The 19,164-nt window shown below is 36.4% G+C and overlaps 1 protein-coding gene across 1 annotated transcript in view; it reads left to right on the top strand.

Moving 5' to 3' along the window:
- Positions 1 to 7,424: 7,424 nt before the first annotated feature.
- LOC125657920 (nucleotide exchange factor SIL1-like) overlaps positions 7,425 to 19,164 on the top strand; it is a 32,220-nt gene continuing 20,480 nt past the window's right edge. The window contains exons 1-5 of the mRNA XM_048888846.2: positions 7,425 to 7,569; positions 7,950 to 8,222; positions 9,623 to 9,712; positions 11,962 to 12,078; positions 17,811 to 17,908. Of these exons, the coding sequence (XP_048744803.2) occupies positions 8,003 to 8,222; positions 9,623 to 9,712; positions 11,962 to 12,078; positions 17,811 to 17,908 (525 nt within the window). The 5' untranslated portion in view covers positions 7,425 to 7,569; positions 7,950 to 8,002. The remainder of the gene's footprint in view (positions 7,570 to 7,949; positions 8,223 to 9,622; positions 9,713 to 11,961; positions 12,079 to 17,810; positions 17,909 to 19,164) is intronic.

Below are 19,164 nucleotides of genomic sequence, written 5' to 3'. Positions count from 1 at the left end.
GACTGCGCATATATTATATGTATAGTTATATAAGTATGGGCGCTGTTCAAAATCGAGAACAGTTGAAATAATTTGTACGAGAGAGTAAGAAAATGTTAATGGAAAAAAGAAGAAGAATTTCTTGATCGAGTCGGGTGTGATTTTCGGGGGTAGGGGGGATTTTAAAAATTAAATTGGAAATCACCCAGACATTCATTTGTTTACATATGTCTCCAATAAAGACTGACATAATTATTTTGTAGGCAATTTTAATTTTTATTATAGATATTTAAAACGTCGAGTGCCTGTGGTGCAAAGATCTTGCATAACACCCACCCCCCCCCCCTCTTTTCAAAATAAAAAAAATCAATTAAATTAGGAAATCAACGCTCTCATTGTTTTATCAGGGCTAAAATTATTCCACCACCACCAATCGACTCTTTCAAAAATAAACCAGACTGCAATCATTGGGTAACTTTCTCCAAAATACCTGGACGTGCAAATCATTTTGTACACTGCAGCATGAAGCTAGGATTGTTAATATCAACTGATATGTTTAAAATGCAGTAAAATAGGTAACTAAATAATATTTTTCATTAATTTTGTTCAATATTGCTAGACTGATATGGATTATTTTCCACAGACCTGTGTGATCCCGAGGGGGGGGGGTGTATTCTCAAATGTACTCTCTGGGGGGGGGGGGGTAGGTAAATTTACCCCCCCCCCCCCAATAGAATGCTTTTGACGTCTCTGTATCTTCCCTCTTTTATTCGTTTTAGCCCCCTTGAAATCTACTTGATTATGTATAGGCACATATCGTGTCATAACAGAAATTGCAATGACAGATTTAAACACCCCCTTTCGCAAAAAATTTACAAAATAATTTGAGTAAAACTCCAAATATTTTACTCAAAATGGCTGTATTTACAGGTACATACTCTTGCCGACTATAAATTCAGGGCGTTCAATTATACGTTATTTTATTTTCAAAGCATTGCATGTGTAAATGTCAGTTTAAAGATGGGTTGTGACGACGAATTTCTTTACGGTTATACTTGTATTTGAAACTGTATAAAATTTGTGGGCAGACAGCTGGAAATCTGTCAGTGGCCTCTGTTTCATTTACAAGTACAGCCTGGGTTAAATTTTACTCACCAATCGAAGGAGATGGACATTTTCAGAATCTAGAGATGTCAGTCCAACATACCTAGACGTACATCGTGGCAGAACTTTCATCGCTGAATGTACTACATTGATATTGAACTTCTGATATTTAATTATAAATCTAACTGTATTAAAACACGGGCTATAGATCCTGAGAATATGTAAGGAATATATGATATATAGTAATTTCAGTTATAAAACACGTGAAATCCTGGAAAATGGGGGAGGGGTGTAGTTAGAATAATCTAACTGTGTCTCGGTCTCGGGACAGGCCTGTCGTAGGAAATTACATCAGTACATCCTATCAGGGAGGGGGGTGTCCTCCTCAACTTATACAACATTAATTTTCTATTATTTTTACATGCAAAGTTGGTTATTTTCACGTGTATGAAGTAAACCTATGCATTGAGATTTTTTATTAACGTTAACATATTTCTTGGCGTGATTACTGTAAAATTATACAGCAATATATTCGTAGCCTTCTGCACTGTTGATAATGACGCTTCTCGAATATACTACCCGGAAGTCTTAACCTACTGTTACGCAAGCGCACTATGTTCCGGATCAAGGAAAGATAACTCATGTTTTCGGATTGGCCTATTGCTAAGGTAGTTAATTAACTAAGTCAAAATTTACTCGAATGGCGTAAAGGAGAAAAACTGTATCATTTAATATTATTAAGTTCTTCATTAAATTTCCTCGTGTATTTCAGATACAATGAGTATTCATTTTGATAATAAATATGACATTGTATGGAAAAAGCATTGTGTTCTGCATGTTAGCTTGTGAAATGCAATGAGGATGCCAGTGTTGTATCGTTCATATTCAGTTGATTTGTTGACATTCTCACAAAGATTCCACAAGATATGACAAAGGGTTTCATAAAATACATGTACATGATTTATTAGATACAAAAGGCAATTTATCAGCTACCAGAGTATCACAAATGATTACTCAATTCAGATTCCATTTACTAGATATGAGGGATTGAAACAAGTTATTGTGCACTTTCAAACAATACGATAGAGCTTTAAGTTGGGAGCCTAGCGCCCAAACTAGGACTTGTGCCACTCAGATGACCACAGGGCATTCAGGGTATTGGCCTTTTTAATAGGAACTTACCTCAAAAGGTTAATAGAGGCACCATTTTGGGGCACGGAGGCCCCAAATATACATTATTTCAATAATTTTTATGGAAATTATCTCTATGACTTAAAGAAGTTTCTGGTTGTTCATATTTCATTTTTTAGAATGTATTCCTCTTAGTCTTTATTTAATTGGTTTTATTGAGAATTATGGGGAATTTTTTTACTTATTTTAAACAAATGTAAATTCAGTGTATATAGAATACATGCCAACAGTTTTATTATTCGATATACCCGTCGATCTCTTTCTTTGTTACTACATGTAGAATCTGTACAATTAAGTTTCAATTCCTGGATTATGCGGCGGACCAGCGCACTGCATGGAAACTACAACTTTGCAATCACCCATAGATATACGTCCATGGCCTGGAGTTTGGCGTCGATAAAGTACACCACAGTCAATGATTAAAGAGGTCTGAAAATGGACCGAGACTCGGAAGGCACATGGTGCGACCCCAACAGCCCCAAATTGAGGGCGGAAAATGTTACCCCAGGGGGTCCCTTTTCTTGCCTGTATACCCTTTTAGCGGACTCTTCAAACATTAAGTTGTTATTAACCTTCATTATGACCCTACATGACGTAAAATTAGGAACTTTCAGGTGAGCTCAATTGTACTTTATACCCTATGTGACCCTTTTAAGCGTTCTATATGTTTGACTGTTGTTTTCTACCCGTCTATCAGCTTTCTATTCTTTAATCACCCAATATTCAATTATTAGGGAAGTCTGAATAGGGGCCCCGCTCCTGGTAGGACCAAGGTGGTACCCCTACCGCCCCAAACTGAGGGTGGAAGATAATAGCCTAGGGGAGGGGTCCCCTTTCTTGTATGCATATTCTTTTTGTGGACTCTTCAAAGATTAAGTTGTTATTAGCCATCATTAAGACCCTACATAAAGTAAAACTAGGAACTTTAAGGTGAGATTATTTACCCTCAGAGGCCTATGTGACCCCTTTTAAAGGTTCTATATGTTTGACTTCATTGTTCTCTAGTCTTTTGTCAGTTTTGTTTTATTCCAACACCATATAGTCATTTATTAGAGAGGTCTTAAGTGGTCTCACCGTTTGGTGGCCCCAGGAGGTACCCCTACAACCCCAAACCGAGGGCGAAAAATGATAGTCGTAGGGGTCCACTTCCTTGTCTGCATACTCCTTTTGTGGACTCTTCAATCATTATTTTCTTATTAACGTTCATGTGATGTAACGTCAGGAACTTTCAGGTGAGCTCAATAGCCTTCAAGTATGAAACTTGGTAATTAAAAATTTGTTAATTAATTGTTTGAAAAATTATCAATTCTGATTTATTATGTGTTACCTTTTAGTATTCCGTCTGTAGCTTTTATGGTCTTATTGGATGCTGGTTTGTGGCTGCTAACTTCAGCCAAGTCGTAGCTAGGACTGTTAAAATGTGTAGAACCGAAAGTTTCACTGAAGCGCCGAAGGTGGCGAGGGTTAGGTGCGGGAGGGGTGCTTCGGGGGACCATCTCCGAGAACCCTTAATTTTAGACTTTAAATAAATCTTCCACATACTCTATCAGAGATGCGTAAAATTGCGTATCTGCCACGTAAGGGGTTAATGGACCCTTCTCCAGTTTCATATGAAAGCCAACAAAAATAATCTATCATATCTGAAATATACACTGAAGTAATTCAGACATGTTCCTATAATTTTCTATCATCTTGATGCCATGTAGAATATATTGTAAATATATATATATATATATATATATATATATATATATATATATATATATATATATAATTATCATCATCGTCATCATCATCATCATCAATTGAAGTTACGCTCCTGCGTGGCAGTGATTGAGTGATACGAAGTGCACATTTTCAAAAGTTTTCTCCATAAAAATGGAGAAAGTAAACCTTGTTTTTATCATAGATATAATACAACCTGTTAAAACTAAGCATAATGAAGAATTTGGTAACGTAAGCTTTACTATTTAGGACCGCAATGGTAAGCGCGCCACCAACTTCCGGTGTAAGGGGAGTAACTGCAAAAATGTAGGTCTGAGTAAGTAGCTCTTAAGAATCCTCTGGTTAACTTTTCATTTACTTTTATTAAAATATACTTATCTCTTAATAATTGCAAAGTGACATACAATAATGTTTTGAAATTGAAATAAATGTTTTACAATTTCCTAAATTTTCAAACCTTGCAAATATTTGTGTCAGTATCCTTTATAGAAAATAACGTTGATTTTGAGCGTGTTTACTGGCATAGTTTTGCTGATATAACATTTATTAATATGACATGAGTCACACTACTCTTTTGATATTGATAAGTCTGAACAGTATGGAGCGCCATATTAACATAAACTGAAATAATGGAAGATATCTTCAATTATTTGAAGATATCATCAATTCATTTGATGCGCGCAACAATTTAATTAAAAGATCTCTTCAAATAATTAATGATATCTTCAATTCTGAATTATTGCTCGCATTAATTGAATTGATGATAGCAATAATTCTTCAGCTGAATTGATGCGCACTTTGATTTAATTAATGATCTCTTCAAATGAATTAATGCTATCGACAATTGAATTGATGCGCTACAATTTCATTGAAGAGAGCAATAATTGATATATTGTGCGCATTAAATCAATTGATAAGAGCAATAATTGATTTAATGCGCGCATTAATTCTAATATGGTTCTCTTCAATTGAATTAATATCTTTAATTTATTTGAAGAGAGCAATAATTCTTTTAGAGAGAGCAACTATATAATTAAAGATATCTTCAACTCAACATATCCAAAATTGAATTAATGATCTCTTTAATTGAATCGTTGCTCTCTTTTAAAGAATTGATGCGCGCATTAATTCCTTGTACAAAAGCATTGTAAATAATTAAAGATATCTTCAATTGAATTAAAGAGATCATCAAATTATTTATATCGAGCTCTAAATTAATTATTGCGAGCAATATTTCTACGAAATTGATGCCCTCATCAATTGAATTGAAGAGAACAATAATTGAATTCCATTATTGCTCTTATTAATTCAATTGCATTGATGCGCGCATCAATTGAATTGAAGAGAGCAATAATTGAATTAATGTGCACATTAAATCAATTATTGCTCTCATTAATTCAATGGATGCGCGCATTAATTCATTTGAGGAGAGCAATAATTGAATTAAAGCGTGCATTAATTCATTTGATGAAAGCAATAATTGATTTAATGCGCGCATTAATTCAATTAAAGAGAGCAATAATTGAATAAGATATCTTCAATTATTTGAGTGTATGTTAATTTGGCGCTCCATAGAACAGCAGCATTGAAAAAAACCCGAATATTGTGCGATGAAATTCCTAAATACATATCTAAATACATTATGTCCATCATCTTTCAAAATTTACTAATAATTAGGTTTACTTCATATAAATCTGTTATTTTTATATCAATATCTACATATGCTGGAAGTGCACATGTCACAAAATTCCATGGAATGATGAATACTACGTTCTGCTAAATTTTCAAATGGAGTATCAAGAATTTAAACAATTCCGTTCTGAAATAGAACATCCTCCAATGATTTAGAAATAACAATCTAGTACGTTGGGGAGGGGGTCATTAGTGGCGGATTTAAGGTAAATCGTGGTCTCTTGTTTAGAAAAATGTAAACGATAAAAAAAAGCAATAATTCATTCCTCTCTCAGAGCAATAAATGACAAAATCTTTTGCTTTATTGAATTACTTTTATTGGGAGAACTTACATTTTTTCCAAAACCCCTTAAAATTTGCGTCATTTTGTTGATTTCCCTCTATCAAAAATGACAGAAAATAGTAAACATTTCCACATGGAAGACATATTTGAAGCCCAATAAAATCTGTAAAATCCGTGAAATCTAGGAGGTTCCGGGAGCCTCCACCAGGGCTTAGCCCTGGACCCACTGGGGGTCTCAAGGTGCACCCCCCCCCGACCCCTGCATCATGAAGTTGCGCCTTCTAACCCCAATTTCTGGATCCACCCCTGGTCATGCTAATAAAGTGATTGTAAAACGTGGTACTTTGCATAAAACTACTTTGGTGTTTATACATAGAATCAATACGGCATTACTGAAAAAATCCAAATTTATTTTACATTATTAGACCTGATTAATTTTTCTCTCATTGTATGATTGAACATATTTATGATTTTTACGTAAATCATAACAAAGACACGTGTCTGCGCCAACCACGTGGGTCCTCAAACAGGGCCCATTTCATTTCAAACATCAAACACTGGTCTATCGAGTATTCATTGATACACGACAAATATTCGTACAAATTAATGTACATCAGATTTGGCACGGTGTAAAAGGGATAGTTTCGCACTATAGACCCGGTCAACTTTCTCAAAAAATAAAAATATCTCATATTTGAAGGGATATTACATGTGTAAAAATTTATGAAATAATTTAGGGAAACGTGTCAAGTATACCTAAGTGGCACAAGTCCTAGTTTAGGCGCTAGGCGCCGTACCTAGACCCCTACCGCATATAGTTAGATAGTAAAAATAGGGTATATTTGGCGCCGCCGTACCCCAAATCGGTGCCTATACTTACCCTTTTGGGGTCAGAATCTATTAGAGGGGTCAATGCCTTAAAATGCCCTGTGGTCACCTAAGTGGCACAAGTCCTAGTTTAGGCGCTAGGCGCCGTACCTAGACCCCTACCGCATATAGTTAGATAGTAAAAATAGGGTATATTTGGCGCCGCCGTGCCCCAAATCGGTGCCTATACTTACCCTTTTGGGGTCAGAATCTATTAGAGGGGTCAATGCCTTAAAATGCCCTGTGGTCACCTAAGTGGCACAAGTCCTAGTTTAGGCGCTAGGCGCCGTACCTAGACCCCTACCGCATATAGTTAGATAGTAAAAATAGGGTATATTTGGCGCCGCCGTACCCCAAATCGGTGCCTATACTTACCCTTTTGGGGTCAGAATCTATTAGAGGGGTCAATGCCCTAAAATGCCCTGTGGTCACCTGAGTTACACATGTCCTAGTTTAGGCGTTAGGCGCCGTATATTGAGAGTACTTTTTTGTCGGGTTCGTTATACGTACATTTCCTAAGCGATAAATATTAAGGAAAATCCTTATTGGCCGCTAGCTTATTGTCCGCTAGCTTGACTTAGGCAAGAAAGTACATACTGACGTGTATCAACTACGAGGCGCCAGGTGTGAAATCCAATTTCTGATGAAAACTATAACCTACAAAATCACACCTTTTATTTAAAATAAAGAAAATTGTTATACTAAAGCAGTGATCACAACAATATGGGGTAAGTACAAAGGCTGTCGACTGGGCATATAGTGTTAATCCAGCAAATTTAGCCGGGGCCTGGGTCAGCTGTTCCTCATCATCATGCTGATGGCCATTGTTTGAATGTTTTTTTATTCCGATGAAATGAAATATTATGATATACACCTATTCAAAATACCGTTAAATAAAAGTTCAGCGATATTTTTGGTTGAAATAGGGGAAGGTTAAAATAATGGCACATATGCTTTCTCGAATTTTCTCGATCATGACATGCGACAGGGTTTTGACACAATCTGAGCAAACAGATTGTGTAAAAACCTTGTGGTGACAGCGTGGCCTCAGTGAAACTTTAAGGCATGTCTCTGTGTCGCCTTACTACCTATATTTTATTCTTTTCAGTGGGAACATAATGTTGGAATGTTTATAAAGGAGGAAAAGAATCAATATACGAGATGCAGAGACTGTTGATTGGTGTAAGACTTGTGACGTGTGTCAGCTTGATTCTTTTTTCTATAAGCTGTTATAACATGATGGTAAAAAGTGAGGAAGCTGTAAGGGTAGAAAGTGGATCCACACCTATGGATGGTACAAAAACAGACAAAAAGTCAGGATCATCCACCAATGACCGAGCAAATGCCCTTACAGTTGTTCCTGATAATGAAGATGATGATGGTAATATTATACACACTAATATCACACATGTAATTATATCTGTCAGAGCAATATATTCAAAGGATATATTTCTTGATTTGTTTTTATGTCCCTTTGAGAATTTTTCACTCAGGAGACGTCACCAGTTAGTGCCCCACATTAAGGCCTATATGTCTGCCGTGACGTGGTCTCATCCAAAAGATTCTAAATTAAGCCAAACATTTGGTGAAGGATTAGGCACTATCAATATTTGTGTCATAAGTCAGGTCGGACACAACCAAGGCATGAGCTTGGCTCACTCCCAATCTCCCAGTCACAGAGTGAACACCATCTTGGTTTTAACTCAGGCCTTAAAGCAAAGGTATTGGTGCAATCTTTGCACCAAGTAATGTTGACATGATTTTGTGTTGTGCATTAGAATGAATAAACATTAGGCCTAATGCAACACACTGTCAGGGGTCCACAAGACTGGGATGAAATTGAGATAAAATAATCTGAGACGAAGGAGATGTTTCTTTGTGAGATCTCCGCCATTTTTGATAGGGGACTTCTGGGATTGTAACAAAATTCATGTGCCGTTTCAGCTTGAACTCTTTCGTGCACTGTTGTCATTAGAGCTCACAGTATGAGCCAGCACTTAATGCTGGTTTGCTGCGCTCACTATCAGTATTACCACAACAAAAGTTTGGGTAGTGCCATAAAAATCTGCCAGCAAAGTTATAAGTTCACTATTAATTTTCTGCACTGAGATGTATAACGTAGACTGCCATTGTCCGAACTATGTAGGATTTTTAAAATTTAAACATTTTGAAAATGGTTATCATGGATTCAATGGATTTCTCTCTCTCTCTCTCTCTCTCTCTCCCCCCCCCCCCCCCCCCCCCCCCCCACATGACTATAACAATGAGTCCCAAGCTAAAATCAATGAATCCAAAGTTTATTCTTTCAAACAATAGTCATATCTGGTGAAACATTTTAATCTTTCAAATTTCCTTGACCTCTACTAGTTCGGTGTTTGACTTTGGGGACTTGGTGTTTGACTTTGGGGACTTGGTGTTTTGTTTTTCCCCTGTGCTTGCTGTTGATTTATGATTGTGATGATTTGTATCACTTTTTAAAAATGTATATAACTTTCCCTGATTTTTTATATTATCGTAACAACAGTCAAGGGCAAGTTTTGTCTAATCAACATATCATATGTCACAATGATTAATGCAGTGCGCGTTGATCAGATTGCAACCTACATTTTTTTGTCATTCGAAATATATTGGGTATCTTGTACGTTCTGGAGCTCAAAATTTGTACTAATTACTGGCAAAAATGAAAACACTATTGAATTTTATTTCCTAGGTTTAAATATTTACTTTTAAAGCCATGGGAATTACAGTATTTTGGAAGTGATTTCATTTCATCTATTTCAGCTACAATTACAACAGAGGATGAAAGTGTGCAGGATTTCGGCAACCTTGATGTTTTCTACCCAACTAAAGAATGGCAAGAAGTCCAACCAGGTAAACAATGTATTATAAATACAAGTACATCATGTGTTGCTCACCAAGAAAACCAATCATGATTTTCACTATGCTGGTCGATTTTCATGTATGATCTCCCTCTGCTTGTGAAATCAATGAGAGCCCAACAGGGATGCCCAAAAGTTGGCATCACTTTGTAACACACTGTGATTGATTAACGGTTGGTGAAGTGCACTTTCGGATCCAAAAGAAAGCATACATGCTATATCTTCAGATCAATCTGGGATAAAGTGCACTTTTAACTAAGAAGAAACTGGTTTAGAGAGATATTCTATGATCTCGGACAATTAAAACAATTCCCTTGAGAATGTTAAAGCATCAGTTAGATTACTCCACTCAAAGCTTCCAAGCCTGATGAGTGGTATTGAGCTGTCTGTCCATCTGTCTGTTAGTTTTTTGTGTCCGGGCGATATCTGGCCTAGAACCATCAAACCTGGTAGGCTGATGCCTCTTGGATGAAAGGTGTGTTGTGACCCAGCAATAGGTCACTGTGCCTCCTTGTGAAATTTTATGGCTGTACATATTCATATCATGTTTGGATGATGTCTTGCACACTGTGAGGCCTGGGACCATCAAACTAAAGTCAGTTGAAGTGTCTTGGGGGAAGAGGTGTCACAACCTAAAAGTAGGTTACTGTGGCCTAATTTTGGAATTGCAAATGACAGCATCACAGCTTTTGACTTGCATGCAAACATAGATATGTATTATGTAGTTTCAGACAGCCAGGTATATGATATACCCTAGTGGTGCACTTTATTTTGAAATTCATTTAATTTTTTTCCTAATCGAATGTCTAATAGTAATATTCACATTGCAAATCTAACAAGACAAGATTTATGCTTATGCCACTGCCTTTAATCCACTGATATTTGACTAAACCATTTGGAATTTAAAGCATAAAGCTCATTAAAGAATGAAAAAGTTTGCATTTTACTTGTAATACTGAACCGAAAAGCAAGTAATAACTAATTTGAAATTAATTTTTATCAGTACATTGCTTTAGGTACTCTTTGATGTTTACATTAACTGAGCTGTTTTCTATGAGATGGCATATATATGTGACAATCAAATGGCATCACTTCTCATGTTAAATGAGAGTCGATTGACAAAAATGATGGCCAACTTTAACTTTCCAAGATAAAAAAAAAATCCGAATTTTTCATGTTCTGGTGGGGCACAATGATGACTAGTGTTAAAAGTACATGTATAACAAGCTGTAGTCTGAATGTATTTGAAAAAGATAAAATAATCCATATTTTAAATGATTCTCGGACCACTTTTGTGGTGGAATTTTCTTCATCTTACCTTTAGATATTATTGTCAATATAATAGTGGAGTACAGATTAATCATTTAAATTTTATGAGTGCATATACATGTATTTATGATTCTTCATATGCTTTGGGATTTGATTTTCTGGATTAGAGCGTGACTGAATCTAAAGAGACTTATAACACAGTTTAATAGAATACTGTCGGACATTTTATTCATGATATTTTTGCATAAATTTGCATGTTTATCTCATTCATTTCGTGTAGTACTTTAATTAAGAAATTGAACTTTCTCTACAATATAAGTCTATGTGTATTCAAATATGTCTGACAGAGGAATCTTCCAATGCAAGAATGCTGAAATGGTCTCATAAAGTATGGGTGTTTTAAAGTTTTTGGTTTTGCATTTAGAATTTTCACGAAATAGAAAGTGCTGTCAAGGAACAAGTGCATCAGGCTGAATACTGTAATATTCACATGTATATACATGTATGTAGAGACAGAGGTGATCAGACTGAATACTGTAATATTCACATGTATATACATGTATGTAGAGACAGAGGTGATCAGACTGAATACTGTAATATTCACATGTATATACTTGTATGTAGAGACAGAGGTGATCAGACTGAATACTGTAATATTCACATGTATATACTTGTATGTAGAGACAGAGGTGATCAGACTGAATACTGTAATATTCACATGTATATACATGTATGTAGAGACAGAGGTGATCAGACTGAATACTGTAATATTCACATGTATATACTTGTATGTAGAGACAGAGGTGATCAGACTGAATACTGTAATATTCACATGTATATACTTGTATGTAGAGACAGAGGTGAAGCTAATTTGATTGAATAAAGCTGTGTTAAATTGCCTTTATGAAAACCCGATTTGATGGCTGCTGTGAATGCATAAAGAGTTTAATTTTAAACTGTTTGTGTGGGCAGGTCAAGCCATTCCTAAGGGTTTGCATGTGAGACTGAATATGCAGACTGGTCAGAGAGAGGCCAAGCTGATGGATGGAGACAGTGGACTAAAGTACTGGTCAAAGGATGGAAAACAAGGTATTTAGTGAATGGAGTTGTCTCTCCTTCTTCACACATTATCCCACTACAACATGATAATGCATTGGTGAATAAGAATCTTTAGTATTAAACTATTTCTTTGAAAGTAAATGGACAGTTTTTTTGCAACAAGGGGTGCCTTTATTAAGTTATCTTTTTTGTTATAGTTGAGTTGGGTGGGAGTAGGATGATTTACAATGTAATTTCCTCCCATACGGTACCAATCTTCCCATACAGTACCAATCCTCCCATACGGTACCAATCTTCCCATACGGTACCAATCTTCCCATACGGTACCAATCCTCCCATACGGTACCAATCTTCCCATACGGAACCAATCTTCCCATACGGTACCAATCCTCCCATACGGTACCAATCTTCCCATACGGTACCAATCCTCCCATACGGTACCAATCTTCCCATACGGAACCAATCCTCCCATACGGTACCAATCTTCCCATACGGTACCAATCTTCCCAATGCAAGCCCCATCACTATCTGTATGGAGCATCAAACTTAATTTATACGAGGTTAATAGATAATAGAATTTTAAATATTAAGCATATTAAACAATTCACCATCTTTAATCAATATTTTCGAACATTTTCCCATGTTTCATTGCATATGTAGAAAAATAACAAATTTCCTTTTCCATGATGTACAGGTGTAAAGCAAAACTGCCCCAAATTACTTTGCAATGTACATATATATAAAATTAAAAGAAATTACTTTCAATTCCTGATGGTGTAAATTTTTAAAACTCGTTCAATATAATTTAATGAATGATTATAAAGAAAATATGAATTTTGTTTGAAGCTGATCAATAATGCCATAGCAATAAATGGAGCAGAAGCTAAGCATATTGTGACATCATTTCCAGAATGTCATGTAGTCTGACCTAGTTTCAATCAGACGTATTCAGACGATATTAGAAATGTTGATAATAATGTCAATACTTATCATTTCCATTAGTGGAACTCTTCAAATTAAAGGCGTGTAAAGTCGTGCTACCGGGACAACATACGTAAACATTACTTAGGCATACGTAATATAAATTATGGTATCGAATACATATTATAACCGACTGCAAACCACGACACTGATTAAAATTCTAAAGGCAAATTTAGGAATTGATTATTCTTACAAGAAAACAGATGAACTTATTAAACTATTTTAGAATAAGTTATATATTTGCCAAACTGCATTTTTAGCTCACCTGAGCTGAAAGCTCAAGTGAGCTTTTCTGATCACCCGTATTCCGGTGTCCGTCCGTCTGTAAACTTTTCACATTTTCAACTTCTTCTCAACAACCACTGGGCCAATTTCAACCAAAGTTGGCACAAAACATCCTTAGGTAAAGGGAATTCTAAATTGTTAAAATAAAGGGCCAGGCCACCTTCCAAGGGGAGATAATCAAGAAAAGGTAAAAATAGGGTAGGGTCATTAAAAAATCTTCTTCTCAAGAACCACTTGGCCAGAAAAGATGAAATTTATAGATAAGCTTTATTAGGTAGTGCAGATTCTAAATTGTTAAAATCATGGCCCCCGGGGGTCGGATGGGGCCACAATAGGGGGTCAAAGTTTTACATACAAATATATAGGGAAAATCTTTAAAAATCTTCTTCTCAAGAACCACTGAGCCAGAAAAGCTGAGATTTATATGAAAGCTTCCTTATATAATGCAGATTCTAAATTGTTAAAATCACGGCCCCCGGGGGTCGGATGGGGCCACAATAGGGGGTCAAAGTTTTACATGCAAATATATAGGGAAAATCTTCTTCTCAAGAACCACTGAGCCAGAAAAGCTGAGATTTATATGAAAGCTTCCTTATATAATACAAATTCTAAATTGTTAAAATCATGGCCCCCGGGGGTCGGATGGGGCCACAATAGGGGGTCAAAGTTTTACATACAAATATATAGGGAAAATCTTTAAAAATCTTCTTCTCAAGAACCACTGAGCCAGAAAAGCTGAGATTTATATGAAAGCTTCCTGATATAATGCAGATTCTAAATTATTAAAATCATGGCCCCCGGGGGTCAGATGGGGCCACAATAGGGGGTCAAAGTTTTTTTGTTTTTTTGATATAGTGCAGATTCAAGTTCGTTAAAATCATGGACCCCGGGGATTGAATGGGGCCTCAAGGGGGGCATAGAAGTTTTACATACAAATTTATAGGAAAAATCTTTTAAAATCAACTTCTCAAGAACCACTGAGCCAGAAAAGCTGAGATTTATATGAAAGCTTCCTGATATAGTGCAGATTATAAATTGCTAAGATCATGGCCCCCCGGGGGTTGGATGGGGCCACAATAGGGGGTCAAAGTTTTACATACAAATATATAGGAAAAATCTTTAAAAATCTTCTTCCCAGAACCACTAAGCCAGAAAAGCTGAGATTTATATGAAAGCTTTCTGATATAGTGCAGATTCAGGTTTGTTGAAATCATGCCCCCCTGGAGTAGGATGGGGCCACAATAGGGGATCAAAGTTTTACATACAAATATATAGGGAAAATCTTTAAAAATCTTCTTCTCAAGAACCATTGGGCCAAAGAAGTTCATATTTACATGAAAGCTTTCTGACATAGTGTAGATTCAAGTTTGCAAAAACCATGGCCTCCAGGGGTAGGTTTGGGGCCATAATAGGGACTACGGTTTTACATGCAAATAGATATGGAAAATCTTCTGATATGGACCAAGGTGACTCAGGTGAGCGATGTGGCCCATGGGCCTCTTGTTTTTTTTTAGACGTTTATAACACCAATTAACACAACAAATGTGTTTCTAAACTTCATCTAAGGTATTTTGAAAATTACAAAATATTGATTGACTTAGGACAGAGAACATCGTTGTTTGGAATTCTTATAATACATGTAGGTGTCGTAGAGTTTAAAAAAAGCCATGTAGCATCCTTGATAAACTAGTGTTAGAATATTTTTAAAATGCAGTTTGACCAATAGCTATTTTATTTAAAAGTACACCATGTACTTTAACTTTAAAAAAAAGGGGGGGGGGGGGTGCTATGAACGTTTCGTTTATGTCCCAGTAATCTCGCACTTGATCGCAAGACTTGTGCATTTTCTTACCAATGACACACAAGAGTCATCAAAGCGCGATAACTCTAATGTGCTGGTAATGAGAAGTATTGTGTCAATCAAGTACACTTGAATCATTTAACTGTATTGTGTTTGAAATAATAGACTTTTTCATATTGTATGTTTTGTGTTTCGAACTTGATTTTTTTTCTGTACCTTTATTGAAATAAAAATTTATGTGTCGTAATGCTTGGTGTAGAATATTCAACTTGATTATTATTGATGATATGTAATAGACCTACATATATTCCTCATGATACAATTGTGTGTGTGTGTATTTTTGAGAGCGGATCTAACAACCAACCCCCACCCCCAAAGTTTTGGTTTTTTTTACAGAGGGAGTCAACCTATTGGAGAGGTCCAATTTTTGAGGTGTGTTTTGTTGTCTGGTCTGCATTACAGAGGTTACTACTTTGTATTGGTGGAATTCTGACACCTGGTTCACTCATTTGTAATGGTATCTTGACAGCTGGTTCACTCATTTGTAATGGGATCTTGACACCTGGTCTATTCCTTTGTAATGGGATCTGACAGCTGATCTACTCCTTTGTAATGGGATCTTGACACCTGGTTCACTCCTTTGTAATGGGATCTTGACACCTGGTCTATTCCTTTGTAATGGGATCTGACACCTGGCCCATTCCTTTGTAATGGGATCTTGACACCTGGTTCACTCTTTTGTAATGGGATCAGACACCTGATCACTTCTTTGTAATGGGATCTGACACCTGATCTATTCCTTTGTAATGGGATCTGACACCTGGTTCATTCCTTTGTAATGGGATCTGACACCTGGTTCACTCCTTTGTAATGGGATCTGACACCTGGTTCATTCCTTTGTAATGGGATCTGACACCTGGTTCATTCCTTTGTAATGGGATCTGACACCTGATCTACTCCTTTGTAATGGGATCTGGCACCTGGTTCATTCCTTTGTAATGGGATCTGACACCTGGTTCACTCCTTTGTAATGGGATCTGACACCTGGTTCATTCCTTTGTAATGGGATCTGACACCTGGTTCACTCCTTTGTAATGGGATCTGACACCTGGTTCATTCCTTTGTAATGGGATCTGACACCTGGTTCACTCCTTTGTAATGGGATCTGACACCTGATCTATTCCTTTGTAATGGGATCTGACATCTGGTTCATTCCTTTGTAATGGGATCTGACACCTGGTCCACTTCTTTGTAATGGGATCTTGACACCTGGTTCACTCCTTTGTAATGGGATGTTGACAGCTGGTCCACTCCTTTGTAATGGGATCTTGACATCTGGTCCACTCCTTTGTAATGGGATCTTGACAGCTGGTCCACTCCTTTGTAATGGGATCTTGACAGCTGGTCCACTCCTTTGTAATGGGATCTTGACAGCTGGTCCACTCCTTTGTAATGGGATCTTGACAGCTGGTTCACTCCTTTGTAATGGTATCTTGACATCTGGTTCACTCCTTTGTAATGGGATGTTGACACCTGGTCCACTCCTTTGTAATGGGATCTTGACATCTGGTCCATTCCTTTGTAATGGGATCTTGACAGCTGGTCCACTCCTTTGTAATGGGATCTTGACACCTGGTCCACTCCTTTGTAATGGGATCTGACAGCTGGTTCACTCCTTTGTAATGGGATCTTGACGCCTGGTCCACTCCTTTGTAATGGGATGTTGACAGCTAGTCCATTCATTTGTAATGGGATGTTGACAGCTGGTCCATTCATTTGTAATGGTATCTTGACAGCTGGTCCATTCCTTTGTAATGGGATCTTGACATCTGGTCCACTCCTTTGTAATGGGATCTGACACCTGATCTACTCCTTTGTAATGGGATCTTTACACCTGGTCCATTCATTTGTAAAGGGATCTTGACAGCTGGTCCACTCCTTTGTAATGGGATGTTGACAGCTGGTCCATTAATTTGTAGTGGGATCTTGACAACTGGTCCATTCCTTTGTAATGGGATCTTGACACCTGATCTATTCCTTTGTAATGGGATCTTGACATCTGGTCCACTTCTTTGTAATGGGATCTGACACCTGGTCCACTTCTTTATAATGGGATCTTGACATCTGGTTCATTCCTTTGTAATGGGATCTTGACAGCTGGTTCACTCCTTTGTAATGGTATCTTGACATCTGGTCCACTCCTTTGTAATGGGATCTGACACCTGATCTACTCCTTTGTAATGGGATCTGACACCTGGTCCACTTCTTTGTAATGGGATCCTGAGACTGGTCTGCCCCTCCCTAATGGTGGGATCCTCATACCTTGTCTGCCCCCTTTAAGGTTTTACATACAAATATATAGGGAAAATCTTTAAAAATCTTCTCAAGAATCACTGGGCTAGAGAAGTTTACATTTACATGAAAGCTTCCTGACATAGTGCAGATTCAAGTTTGTAAAAATCATGGCCCCCGGGATAGGTTGGGGCCACAATAGGGATCAAAGTTTTACATGTGAACATGTAGTGAAAATCTTTCAATATGGGCCAAGGTGACTCCGGTGAGCGATCTCTTGTTTCTAAGAGATGTCTATACAAAATGAAACAGTAGGCATATTTTTTGTGCATTTCCTTGTATTGACATTGTACATGCCATTAAAACAGTGGTATCGATATTTTGTAATTTGAATGTATTACAGGGGTTGTAAATACAGAAAAAGAATTCTTTACACCAGATGATTTGAAGAGAGCTCTCAAAGAATTCAAAGTCAACAAAATAGATGATGAAGACTTGCAGGTGGGGTAAATCTTAATTTACATCTACTTTTAATATAAGAGCATGTTTTTTTTAAAAACATAAATTGTTCTTAAGGAGGTATGCTACACAAGAGAAATTTGATATGAATGAAAAATGGAGGATATGTACAACAATATGTTGAAATTGAAAACTTTTGAATTTACTTTATTTAGTCAAAAAATGCAGTCTTAGTAGAAAGCTATCTGAAAAAATTACCCCCCATTCCCGACTTGAATCCATGATCTACAGTTTAGCAATCAACATGATAACCTACTGTGCTACTCAGCTAGGCGATGATTTTTTAAATGAATAGACAAATATTACTGATATTTATATTTTCATCCATGTTTTAGATTTATATTGAGTATTTTGTATCATCATTAGAACAAGTTAATATAAGACTTGAGTATACTGATTAGTTAACTTGTTCTTAACTTTATCTAGCGTAAGACTGATTACCGGTAGTTCAGTTCAGTCATGATGCTCGATTAGAACAGACTTGCCCCATATTAAAGTCAATAGTTTCAATATGTAGACGTTTTGTTTATTTTCAGCTTTTGAAGTTTAGTTTTAGTGTTAGTTTCCTTTTCTGTTTTAGTTTTCTTTTCCATATAAATATTCTATCGTCCTGAGGAAGGGACGGGTCGTCCCAAAAATTTGACAATTTACTGTTGTTTGTTTCATTGAACATTTTAGTGCTTTATATTATATATATATATTATATTATATATATATATATATATATATATATATATAATCACATTCATAATAGTACAAATTTTCCTTTTTGGCTCCTTCAAATGAAGGAATTTGTTTTAATCATCTTTTTCTATATATGTTTTTTTTATACTATTCACATCATTAACAAGAATTCTATGCATAATTCGATATTGGAACCATCTGACTTGCACATCATTTGTTACTTTAAAGATGAGACTGTTCTAAGTGTTCCTGGGCACCAGTTTTTGCTTACATGTAGATCATACTCGTTTCCCCATTTTGTTTCACATGTAGGTTTCTTCCATATATAATTCATAAAAATGATATAGAAGTCTTTTGCACCCATTTGACTTTTGCTAATTGTTTGCAGGAACTGAGGGTACAAAATTTTAAATGATTAACCATGTACTCTAAATTGTAATTTAAAACTTATACGGTACCAATTTTGATGCACCAGATGCGCATTTCGACAAATAATGTCTCTTCAGTGATGCTCAAGCTGAAATTTTGGAAATTTGAAATAAAAATAAACTTGT

This window comes from Ostrea edulis, chromosome 9, assembly GCF_947568905.1.
Source record: "Ostrea edulis chromosome 9, xbOstEdul1.1, whole genome shotgun sequence".
NCBI classification, from domain to species: Eukaryota; Metazoa; Mollusca; class Bivalvia; order Ostreida; family Ostreidae; genus Ostrea; species Ostrea edulis.
Note: the sequence above shows the minus strand (reverse complement) of the source record. Positions and strands in the feature narration are given on the sequence as shown.